Source organism: Diabrotica undecimpunctata, chromosome 1 (genome assembly GCF_040954645.1).
Source record: "Diabrotica undecimpunctata isolate CICGRU chromosome 1, icDiaUnde3, whole genome shotgun sequence".
NCBI lineage: Eukaryota > Metazoa > Arthropoda > Insecta > Coleoptera > Chrysomelidae > Diabrotica > Diabrotica undecimpunctata.
In genome coordinates, this window is record NC_092803.1 from 164,570,414 (window position 1) to 164,582,829 (window position 12,416).

The following is a 12,416-nucleotide window of genomic DNA, read 5'->3' on the forward strand; positions in this document are numbered from 1 at the left end:
AGAAGTGCTGCAAGGTATTTAAGCAGAGCACACAGCGACCTAGTTTGTCTTTGTTTTTGAGTATTCTTCTTTCATTCATCAAGTTTAAAATTTCCTTCGTTATACAGTTTTTATTTTTCCCTTTTACATTTACTCTAATCAGAGATAAAAATGCCACTAAATCTCTAAAACTTATACGAATAAGCTGAATTTTGCTGAGAATGTCAATTTTGAAAGCCCAAATAAGATGCAAAAAAGTTTACCACTCCTATAGTACAAAAACATGAGAAACACATGGGAAAAACGGACAAAATCGATTTAAAAAATATATTATTATGTACTCTGCAGAAAAAATGTTTAAAATAAAAAATGTAGCTGAGATAATTTTGAACAAAAAAGTTTTTAAGCCCTTTTTGTGTCGAATGAACCGTACTCTCAGAAACAACGCTTGAAACGACCGGCGATTTTTAATGTCAGTTACGCGCGCGAAATTAATTTTAAATAAAATTTGAATCAACTCGACAGTAAGAATTCGATAGCTTTTGATCGGAGTGTCCTATCGACAAAAATTAAAATGCGTTTTAAAGAGACCGAGTACAGCTTTCATTTAAATTGTATATATTTATATTATATAGATTTTTGTATTATGTCGCAAATAAAGTCGGTTTTTATAAAGGTGTTAAATAAATAAACATTGCGCAATTTTTGTCATTTTTTATGATTCTCATGAGATCAATAAAATTTATTACTTTCGGTGACCGGTCACTATGGAATGTTCATTGTTAAAGCCTAATCTTTATTACCTACAGCATAAAATTTCGATTTTGAGTTTTGGCAACAAATGAGAGGAATTTGAAATATGCCTAAATTCGCTGACTTTAAACTTTCTTATTACAAACGATCTAAAACGTTTAAAACTAGTTCTTTTCAATTACACAAGTACGTTTTTCGAAACATTTTTTTCAAATGTCCGCCATTGCGTTTTGTTTTAAGAATTTTTATTTTTGCTAGTAAACTATCACCTAAGGCGACTTCTTTTTAAAATCTTTCTCGAATTTTATGCTTCAGATTTGCCGTTCCAGAGATTAACCGTCCATCATGGAGCAGTAATTTTTGGACGAAAAATTTTTGGCAGCTCTTTACAGGAACAATGGAAAAAAATATAAAAAAAATTTTTTGTAATCTTCAAAAGTTGTATACTAATATAAAAAAAGTTTAATTGCCATATATAATATGGCAAATTTGAATGAACTCCGATATCAAATGCAGGACAATTATTCCATGCAGCAGACGATTGAGAAGCCTTCTCAATAGTAACACAGATTAAGAGTACACATGGTCTGTTAATCTCCGATGGTAATCACCAACGTCGAATAGCTCTGATATGGTACGTGAAGAAGTCAACAAATACGGGACAGGCAACAGCATTAGCGAAAAAGAATAATTAACTAAGGATCAGATCTTATGCCCGATATAACTCAAGAAGAAATCAGAAACTTGTTAAGAGAAATGAAAAATAACAAAGCCCTAACATGTGTTGACGGCGTAATTATAGAGGCTGTAAAACACTATTAAAACGGATTAAAGACTTTTTAATATATGCCTTGAAAATAACATAATCCCATCTTGAGCTTGAGAACTACAGATCGATAAGCTTTATTTGTCGCCCTTATAAACAACTATTCACCAAACTAAGTGCTAAACGCTTGGAAGGGGAACTTCTTTCAAATAAGAGAATATCCAGGTCCCAGAAAAAGTTACGGCAATTAAAGTCTTGATAGAAAAATCTGTGATCTTTAGACCCTTAGGCTTGGTGTTTATCGATTTCCACAAAGCATTTGAGACAGTAGAACTAACATCAACAATAGCAGGACTGGAACAATGGGGAATAAATTACAGATACATAAGGCTTATAGAATACATATCCAGTAATACTACAACAACTGTAAAACTTTATGAAGCAACAGGTAAAATTAAAGAAGGCAAGGGAGTTAGACTTGGACAAGGGTATACCATTTCGTGAAAACTTTTTATAACTGTCCTCGAATACGCAATGAAATCACTGTCTTGGGAGTACACAGTAATGAACTTACCAGACGCCCCAAGAAAAACCTCCCTTATCCTCACACTAAACTGCTGAAATCTTCCAAAAACGAAATTTCTCAGGAAATCTCCACTTATAGTTGAGAAATTTCACTTTTTTATTAATTTAATTTATTTTCCATAACATCTTTTACAAACATTATAGCTGCTCTTTAGTATGCATTAAAACGTTGAGTTAAATTTGTGGGACACATTCATTATAGTATTTATTATAATAAATGTTGTTTATTTAAATTAAATTAATTTGTAGACATAAGACTAAAAATTATAAGGTACACTTCATATTTACCTTATTGTTTTTATGGTCTACGACAAACAAAAATACAATTAAAATAATTATATGGCAAATTCTTGGGATCCATTAATACCTTGATCATTCTACCAAAAATTGTTATTTTTTTGGTTGTTTAAATCGGACGAGGTCAATGTTTCTAATCATAACAATCAATTCATTACGAAAACCAGTCGGAGTGTAGATATTGTTAAGTATTTAAAAAGATTTAAATTAGAACGTACTATGGTATGGACTACACTTTTTTTATTTGTTTTTTTAACGCATCTTTTAGTTATACTACCTATATCTTAAAGTTATTTTTCTACGCCTCATCTTTAAAGTTCCTTATATGACACCGATTTGTTGCACTTAAACGCGCATCTGTTTATAGTAAGAGTGAAAAGTAAAAAAAACTCCATAACGTTACTTTATTTCACGATGTCCAAAAGGTAATACAGTTGATTACTTGATTAGTGTAATTATTGGTCCTCGTTCTTCTCCTCATTCCTCGAGCCCTTGTCAGGGCGTGGTGAGACTCTAAATGTTATTGGCTTGCTGCCTTCATTGGCTGCGATCCTGTGCCATATGGACGGCTTCATGTAGAAATTTTCCCACCAGACTTTTCATTTGGTCTGCCCATCGTGTTGGAGATCTTCCTCTTGGTCTTGGGGCTTCTACCTTTTCTTCTACTATCAACAGTTCCATGGTACTCGTTCTTCTATCTATGTGACCGAAGTAAATTAGGTATGCTCGTTTTACTTTTTTTAATAGCTTGTCTGTTATATGAAGCTCTTCGAACAGGTTGGTTCTATGTTCTGTTCAAGTCACGCGTAGAATTGTTCTATAGACTCACATTTCGAAGGCTTCGATCTTATTCCCATCGATTTTTTTGAGTGTCCATGTTTCAGCTGCGTAAGTAGCAATGGGAAAAATAAGGGCATTGACCAACCTCAGCTTATTATTTCTTTTATTGTTCGATCTTTCCATATTTTAATCAGTTTATCTGTTGCGTTTGCTAGCATTAAGGGCCATTGCTAACCTACGCTTGATTTCTGAGGAGCAATCGCCATTGTTGGTTATCAGGGAGCACTCCAAGAATACAAATCTGTCTACCACTTCGAAATTTGTCACTTGGTGTATGTGCGGTAGATTGTTATTTACTCTGTCTACGATCAATATTTTTGTTTTTCCGGTTGTGATCTGAAGTCCGAGTTCTTCGCTTATCCGGCTTAGTCGTTCAGTGATGGTAATCATTTTGACTTCATTTGCTGCTAGTATAAGTATATTATCTGAGTATCGCAGGTTGTTGATTTTTCTGCCTCCTATAGTGATTCGTTCATCCCTTTCGTCTAGTACTTCTCATTATAGATTCAGAATATATGTTGTACAATAATGGTGATAGTATGCAGCCCTATCTTGTATCTTTCTTTGTTTATATGTTGAATATATTCCGTTTATTTTAACTATGGCTGAGTTTTTATCATACAGATTTCTTATTAGGTTAACTAGTTGGTTAGGTACTCCCATATTTTCCATTATACTTTAGAAGGTATCTCATTTTACTGAATCGAAAGCTTTTGTGTAATCTACGAAACATAGCAGCATTGGTATGTTGTGTTCTCTCGCTTTTTCTGTTATCTGTCTGGTGTTCAGTATCTGCTCCCGCGTTCCTTTTTTCTGATAGGAATCCGCGTTGTTCTTCGTCTATCTCTGGGAATATAAAGTTCTTAAGCCATTCATTGGTTATATGTAGCAGGATTTTGCTTGCATGGGAAATGAGGACCATAGTTCTGTAATTGCTGCATACGGTTATTGATCCGTTTTTATGGATAGGAATAAATGTTGATTCGCACCACTCATCAGACCACTCACCTGTGATCCATATTATGTTGCACATATCCAGTATTACATCTACGCCAATCTCGCCCACAGTCTTCGCTGGTATGCCATCGATCCTTGGAAATTTTTTTATTTCTTAGTTGATTGAGAGCCTTCTCTACTTCTGCTCGTAAGATTATTGGTTCTGCCTCTCTGATTGCATGTTTCTTGTGTTCTGAGACTGATGCATCTTTTGAAGTGTCTTTGTACAGTTCTGAGCAGTAATTTTTCCTTGTCTCTGCAATACTCTTTATGTCGGTTTTAACTTGATCTCTCGGGCCAAATATTTACCTTTTTTAAATAGCTCATGACTGTCATGGCGGTTTGCATGTGGCTACAGTTCTTGACACACGATATTTATACGATTTACACGATTATTTTTCTGTCTGATGTCCATACCTTTTATGCACTCTTTTTCCACTGAATATATTTATTCCATTATTTTTATTCCATTCCACGTTTTATTTATATTTTCTAATATTTGTGGTTTTTCTTTGTTTATCAGTTTCATCTGGAATTATTGGCAAACCTTTATTTAAAATAAAATATGTCACCTAAGACTTTAACAGCACATGAAACTTTTATAAGTTAACATATTCTTAATAGTGCAAATAATTCGATGTGATTTAATGTAGTAAAGTAGTTGCTGCTACCTGGTACACAAATGGCTCAAAAACATCGGAGGGTATGGGAGCCGGCATAGTAGGGACAAATCAAGGGATACATTTCCCGGTAAGTCTATCTAAGGATATGACAGTTTTCTAGGCGGAAATAACTGCAATCCATCACTGCGTGGAAGAAATAGAAAGGCAGGAAAGAACGTTCTGTTGAGTTGCCATCTTCACAGATAGTCAGGCAGCGCTTAAGGCACTCAATTCTGTAGAAGTCGATTCTAATCTAGTATGGGATTGCGTATGTGCCCTAAATAAACTAGGAGACCGTAGCAAGGTTACGGTAGCTTCTGCGGATTTGCAAAATCACTAACAAGAACGGCTACAAGGAAGTGGGTAGCTCACAAATCTCTAGAATGGTGGAGGAATTCACCAGGACAAAGACAGGCGAAACAGTTCATTAGAAAACATTTGCCAAAATTTACGGCAGACCTAATAAGCAAAGACAGGAAAACAGTCAAGGCCATATTAGGTCTTCTAACAGGGCACTGTAAGCTGAATAGGCACTTGAAGCTGATGGGATTATCAGATGATGACCTGTGCAGATTCTGTCACCTCGAAGAAGAAACAGCAGAGCACATTTTATGTCAGTGTGACAGTCTGGCAAATGTGCAGTTCTTTGCATTAGGACAAGAAAATCCACCGGCAAATAGCTACTTGGAAGGTACAGTCTCGAAGTTACTAGACTTTATAAAAAGGGTCAGGCTAGAGAATGTTATCTAGGACTAGAGGACCACAATAGATCTGAAAAGGTCGCAGAGGAATAGCCAGAAAGGCCACCTCTCTTAATCTAATCTAATCTAATTAAATAGTTATTCCTAGTATTAATATTCGTGAATTATTATTATTATCTTTATGGATAGTGAGCATCAAAAATTTGGATTTAAGTTCCTCTCACCATCTTCTTCACTTTAAGACTTGAGCCCAGGGTTGCTTTTACATAAACTGACTAATTCTAAGCAATTTATATTCAATAGAGTTTTTTTTCACTGAGTCAATACTTTTTGAGTTATTTGCGAGTGAAAATATTCATCAAAAAAAAACACGTTTTCAAACTGTTTTTCACAAATAATTCAAAAAGTAAGTATTTTATTGAAAAAAATATTCCTAGCCAAAATGTAGCTTATCAAAACTCATCAAAACTAAGCGAGTTAAAGTTGGTGCCTTTTTTATAAAAAAAAATCGTAAAAATCAGCCCCTAATTAGCACCCCAAATGAAATTAATCCTCGCCGCTTTACAATTTGCTTTATTTATGTATTATTAAAAAAAAATTGGTTTAAAGTAAAGATATTTTTTAAATTTAAAAAAAAATGTCTTTTTGTCCAAATAACTTAAAAAGTATTAGTAATACGAAAAATTTCAAAGAGTAAAAAAATATAGGCTTTGCTTTTCTGAATATTTTGGTTTTTTTTGTTTTAAGATATGGCTGTTCAAAGTTTGCTTACACTCGTGATTAGTGACTCGTTCAAGCCCTTTCAACTACAACCCTTAAATAAGGGTTCAAAAAATTATTTTAAATAATTTAATTGCCCTTAAAGAAAACCTACAAAATGGTTCTTTAAGCACTTCATAGCTTAAAACCTAATCGAATTATGGTAAAAATCCAATCACATATTTTAGGAGATATCAGAAAGCGTATGCTGGATCATTGTAAGATACACATAATGTGCTATTAAGGCATAGACATACTTTCACCCATCCATACAAACTAATAAGGGTTGTTTTTTAAGTTGAAATAAAATAAATTAATAACATTTTGATTAAAAAAATTATGGTATTTATAGCTTCAATGAAAAAAAAAAATACAACTATTCGAATTTCTTAGCAAGGAGTTGTTTTTATAAGGCTTCATTCCAAATGACCATCTTCTTTTTGCAAGTCTATCCAAACAAATCCATCTCATAGGAGGTCTGCCTCTGGGTCTTTTGTGTTGGTATGGTCTCCAGGTTAAAATTGATCTGTGCCATTTGTTTAGATCGCTCCTAGCTACATGTCCAGCGTATTCCCTATTCAAATCATTAAAGTTGAAATGGGAATACGCTGGACATGTAGCTAGGAGCGATCTAAACAAATGGCACAGATCAATTTTAACCTGGAGACCATACCAATACAAAAGACCCAGAGGCAGACCTCCTATGAGATGGACAGTTGATCTGAAAAGGACTGCCGGGAAAAATTGGCTACAAGTAGCGTACAATAAAAAACAATGGAAAGGAAGACTTGAAGAGGCTTATGTTCAGATGTGGACGTGAATGGATAGACGAAGAAGAAGAAGAAGAAGAAGAAGAAGAAGAAGATCCTAACAAATATGTGGCTACTTCCTGTGATGTAATTATTTAACAATGTTACGTTGGTTACTACTTGTGATATACTAAAATTATTAACAGAACGTAAAATAGAAGGGAGGTAGGTTCAGGTTGGATTAATATGAGAACAACAGAATTATTTCGAAAAACACGAAATCGACAGATCTAAACTAATTTAAAGTGGAGTAGTTTTCGCATACTGTTGAGTTTTTTCGCAATATATTGTAGTGCTAGAGATGCATTAAGTTATTCAATTTTTAACACACAAATTTGATTATCATTGCAACATTTCATTAAAATTCATCTGTTTGTATTATGTACTATACAACTAAGAACATCCATATTAAATTTTCTAATAATCAACATAAAGAAAATCAAGGATTTTTGTTTCAGAAACCATGGCAATGAAAGAATGGGTAAGAAGGATGCAACCTTTTCAGCTGTACGTGGTACTAGGCTTGACCATCGCCTTTTTCTTACTAGAACTAATTGTAAGTCACCTCACTCATGCTCTGACACTATTAATGGACTCTTACCATACTTTGTGTAATATTATGGCATTGGGAGGATGTATTTTAACTATTAAGGTAAGTAGTGTTTCAACATATACGGATTATAAGATGTTTTAAATATTTTATAATTACTTCTAATTCTATATCAAAAAAAGTTTGCTTAAAATTTTTGTTTCTTGATTGATTATCATGATTAAACCCAACTTGTACTTAATGTACAGCCATTTTATACATTTCATTATATATTTTGTGGACTTTATATTATTTACGCGGTATTCCTGTGATATTATTTGAAGATAGCTCATTTACTGATTTAAATCCACAATTTTTCATATCCAAAGAAATATTTAATGATAGATAAAGCAATGATTATTGAATGACTTACACACTGAAAATAACAAGATCATTTATAATAAAAAATATATTCAATATATTAGAAATATAATGCTAACATTAATACTATAATACTATAATACTATAATAATCAAAATAAATTCCAATGGTACATTGGTGAAATGACTGGTGTTATAAAAAACTGACTAGAATATTGTTGGAATTAATTGTTGTGAGTTTTTGATCAAAGATGTTGTGTTGTGTGCTGTATTATGTCTAGGAAGAACTTTGACAGTCTGCTACAAGGAGAACCTATGCTGCTGCAAATTGGTACTGAGTCTGAGGGGTACATTCTCTTTGTGAATTTTTGGAACTCCGTATAGGTGTCACGTCCTGCTGTAGTGTGGCTTTAATGTTCTTCTTTGGGTAGTCTGTTAGGTATTCCTTAAATTTGTGCAATATTTTATATATTTTGTTATCCAGTGATTTGGTTGGGTCCATTTTTATTTTGGTGTAAGGTCGATTTTGCTGCCAATTCTTGTATTTTTTCCTGATATTCACTTTTGTCCATAATTACAGTTGCCTTGTCGACTGGTAAAATTGTGGACTCATCTTCTTTTAGAGCTTTGATAGCTTTGGCTTCCTCTTTACTGACATTTACTTTTGATTTCATTTCTCCATTTCCTTTGTGCATATATTCTTTACTTTTGTGTGCTGGTAGTACTTGACAGCTTTTTCAAAAAAAGTTAAAAAATCCAAATAATTATTGTACAGAAAGCTAAGTCTCATACCCAACTATATAATTAAGAAAGGTCAATGGAAACTTATTCTCGCAAAAATGAATTAAAACAGTCCAAACAAGACGGTAACAATTCTGGTAGGAGTGGTTAATGATGATCCATCTCGGACATATATTACGAAATTCAAAATACCGTATACCTCCTATCTACACTTTTGCACGAAAATAAGTTGTGCATTTTCTCTAAAATTTCATTGCGCATGTCCCAGCAATATCTCCTCAAAGTCCAAAAAAGTATCAACAGTGAATATTCCGTCTAAAACAATACCTTCTATCTCATTGCATGTGAACTGTGATTCCGCCTAGTAAATCTTTAAAACTAAACCATCTGAATAATTTTATTGTGTTTTATCTAATGATAATACTACTGGAAACATGTAAGTACAACTTATTCAATCAATGTATTTATCAGAAAGCTCAATCTAAAACCGATATCAACCGAATTTAGTCATGTGTGGCATATTCTATTATTACACATTTCTGAGCATTTGTTAATACAGGTATCCTGTGTCCAGAGCTGTCAGGATTCTTCAACTCCTGACAGAAATCGAATTAAAAAAAATAGAGAAATTATAACAGACTTGGGAGTTTTTGTTGAAATTTCAATTGAACAAATGCCTGTGGTTATTTATAAAGAACCAAGTACAAGTTTCAATTTCCAAGCAGAAGGTTCAGATAATTTGATGAAATGCTAATTAAAAATGCAGAAGAAAATACTGACGAAACTACAGACCTCTAGTTGACAATGCCTGAAAATGAAAATGTGTGGATATCCAATGCAGAGGATAATTATATGACGAGTTCCTGATTATGAAAATATGGACTAAGGAAGAAAAAGAAAGAAGAATGTACATCAAAGTGAATGGCAGTGAAATAAAAATAAAATGCTACAGATGAAGGGTAAGACTTACGTTTTGTTTACTAGAGACAAATATAATCTATTTCGGCGTAATACCAAAAGAGATGAAAGAAAATTGGGACCCACCTGTGTCTTTAAACTATGTGAAAAATCCTCCAAGAGAAACTGCAGACAGTTCACAGAAGAAATTAGAACGAAAATTTTCAATTCCTTTTGTGATAAGCAAATGGGACCAACGGAAAATTTCTGTTTGTTCGCATGTCGAAAAAAAAATGTGTGGCTGGGTCAACGACATAAGGAGACTCAAGCAGGAGAGAGGAAACTTTACGTTACGCATTAACCAATGCAAATGAGAAACTTACTGATTGCAGGACCATGTTTTTGAATACTCTTGCCTTAGGATCTTTTACTGTTCAAAATTGGGTAAAAGAATCGAAATACGCAATGGAACCTGAAACTGAGTACTTGAAGAGTCCAGAATAGATAAAATCATCAAAGCCAGACAGTTTAATGCTTTCAAAAAATTTCTAAACCAATTTTTTGATAAACTTCCTAAACAACCATCGCATTATGTAAGGAAAGATTCCAATAAGCTTTATCTGAAAACTTAAGCTTTAGGGATATTTGTATTTGAGAAATATTTCAAAATGAATAACTTGAGCTTATACCAACCTAAGAAAGATCAGTGTTATTTATGTATTGAACATGTGAATAGCAATTTGAATGATGAAGCTTGGCAAAAACATGTAATGAAAAAAAAAGATAAGACTCGAGAAGGAACGTGACAAAGAAATGGCTAAACAAAATGATTTGATTATGGTAACAATGGATTTACGTTTAAAACAGATCAGCATTTGAACGCAACCGCCATTTATTTCAAAACCAAATTGATTTCCCTATGAGGACACTTAAGAATCTTATTTCATTTTCGCATTTGTGTTGAAGAATGTTTTTTTTTATTATTTGACTAATAATATTTTCAATTTCAATCAAACAAATTATTTCAGCCAATGTCTTATTCATCAGCCTCGAATCAAAATATCCATGTCATATCTCCTATCTGTAGAAAATGTACCGACAATACCTCCTAACTACAATAAATTAATTTCAAAACTTTAAATTAATTTTTTCTGGACATAGATTTCTACATGAATTTACTCCAAAACAAGTGTCAAAAAAAATATATGAAAACAAGAGGTAACCCTAAAAAAGGTTTTTCGCCTCTCCTACAAAACTCATGTTATAGCATATACTAGATATTGTCATATCACCGACGATATTATGTTTCTTTAACTCATAATCAAGTGAACGTTTGATATCAAAAATGGATTAGAATATTCGTATCGGTATTGAAACTACAACAAGCACGAAAATAAATACCATAACAAAAAATTAGTTTTGGTACCGAACTTGAGTTAAATACACAAGGCAGTTGAACAATCTTTAAAATGCAAATACATTTTTTCAGGTCGGGTTTGCAGACCTAACTCGTATTAATAGCGAGATAAATCTTAAAAAATTATTTATATCGTAAGAGAGGTCAAAGCACCGACAACAAGGTATAGGGATTTAAAGTGTAGGTAGATAAATTTGCTTGTGCATATTTATAATTTAGTAATAACATCTGTCTGGACAACCGAATGTCGAAATGTAGTTGACCCACCAGTTATTTATTAATCTAAATAATATATTCAACGAAAATTAAACTAATAAATTATTCTGAAGCCATTTTATTGTGGCATTTTAAAATTATTTACTATTTTTATTAAAAATTAACCACAATTTCAGTTTAAACTAAGTTCATTTTGAAGTTTCGATTTCTACTTCTGAAATTTTGATAACGATTTCCGAATTTGTTGATACAGACACTCACCTCTTATCAAAACAAAAATGTAAAACTGATAGCAATACGTGTTTTAGAATGTTTTTTATAAGGGACAAAAAAATCGACATTTTTATGTTTTGTTTATTTTTAATTTTAGAAACTTTTAACGTTAAACGAGATGAATAGAGTTGTGGGCCTCCTTCAAGCTGGTATGCGACAAACTCTGAGTTACTGACCAGCTGGGTGTCCCCCAAAGCGTTGCAAGTCGTTTGTGGCGTCGGTTTAGAGACACTGGGAGTCCAGCCGAGCAACATCCAGGACGTGGTCGCTCTACAACCGTCGCTTAAGACCGATATTTAATTTTAAATGCCAGAAGGCAGCCAACAATCACAGCACCCGAGCTGGTTAATGAATTACAGCTTTACAATCGCGCTGCTTACAGAATTACAATCGCGCTGCAAGATTAACCTGGTGTCAAGAGTTTCAGAATTGGACTGACAATGACTGGGCCACAGTTTTGTTTAGTGACGAGTCTAGATATGCATTTAATCCAGATTCTCGTCGGACAAGAGTTTGGAGACGATCCGAAAATGGAGAACTATCTCAATGGAGAACTATATCAAGTTGTAGGTCACGTCTTTCACCACATCGCTTTCTCTCTCTTGCCGGGCCTTCGTGCATCCCCAGGTGGAAGTGGGATTCATTACTAGAGATCACCTGATTTTATTCCCGGTTCCATAGAATTCATTCTCTTAACACCAGAGCAAACGGTCATACCAATGTCTAACTGTGAAATGTAGCACTCAATGTTGGCGATAAGAAAAAAGGTCAAACTGTCGTATTTGGCGATGTACTTTACGCATACCAACCATCCTT

The 12,416-nt window shown here is 33.4% G+C and overlaps 1 protein-coding gene across 7 annotated transcripts in view; it reads left to right on the plus strand.

Annotated features, from left to right (window-relative positions):
- ZnT77C (Zinc transporter 77C) overlaps positions 1–12,416 on the plus strand; it is a 102,537-nt gene that overhangs the window by 52,721 nt on the left and 37,400 nt on the right. For all 7 annotated transcript variants that reach the window (XM_072520411.1, XM_072520410.1, XM_072520414.1 and 4 more), the window contains exon 2: positions 7,606–7,799. In XM_072520411.1, the coding sequence (XP_072376512.1) occupies positions 7,611–7,799 (189 nt within the window). In that variant the 5' untranslated portion in view covers positions 7,606–7,610. The remainder of the gene's footprint in view (positions 1–7,605; positions 7,800–12,416) is intronic.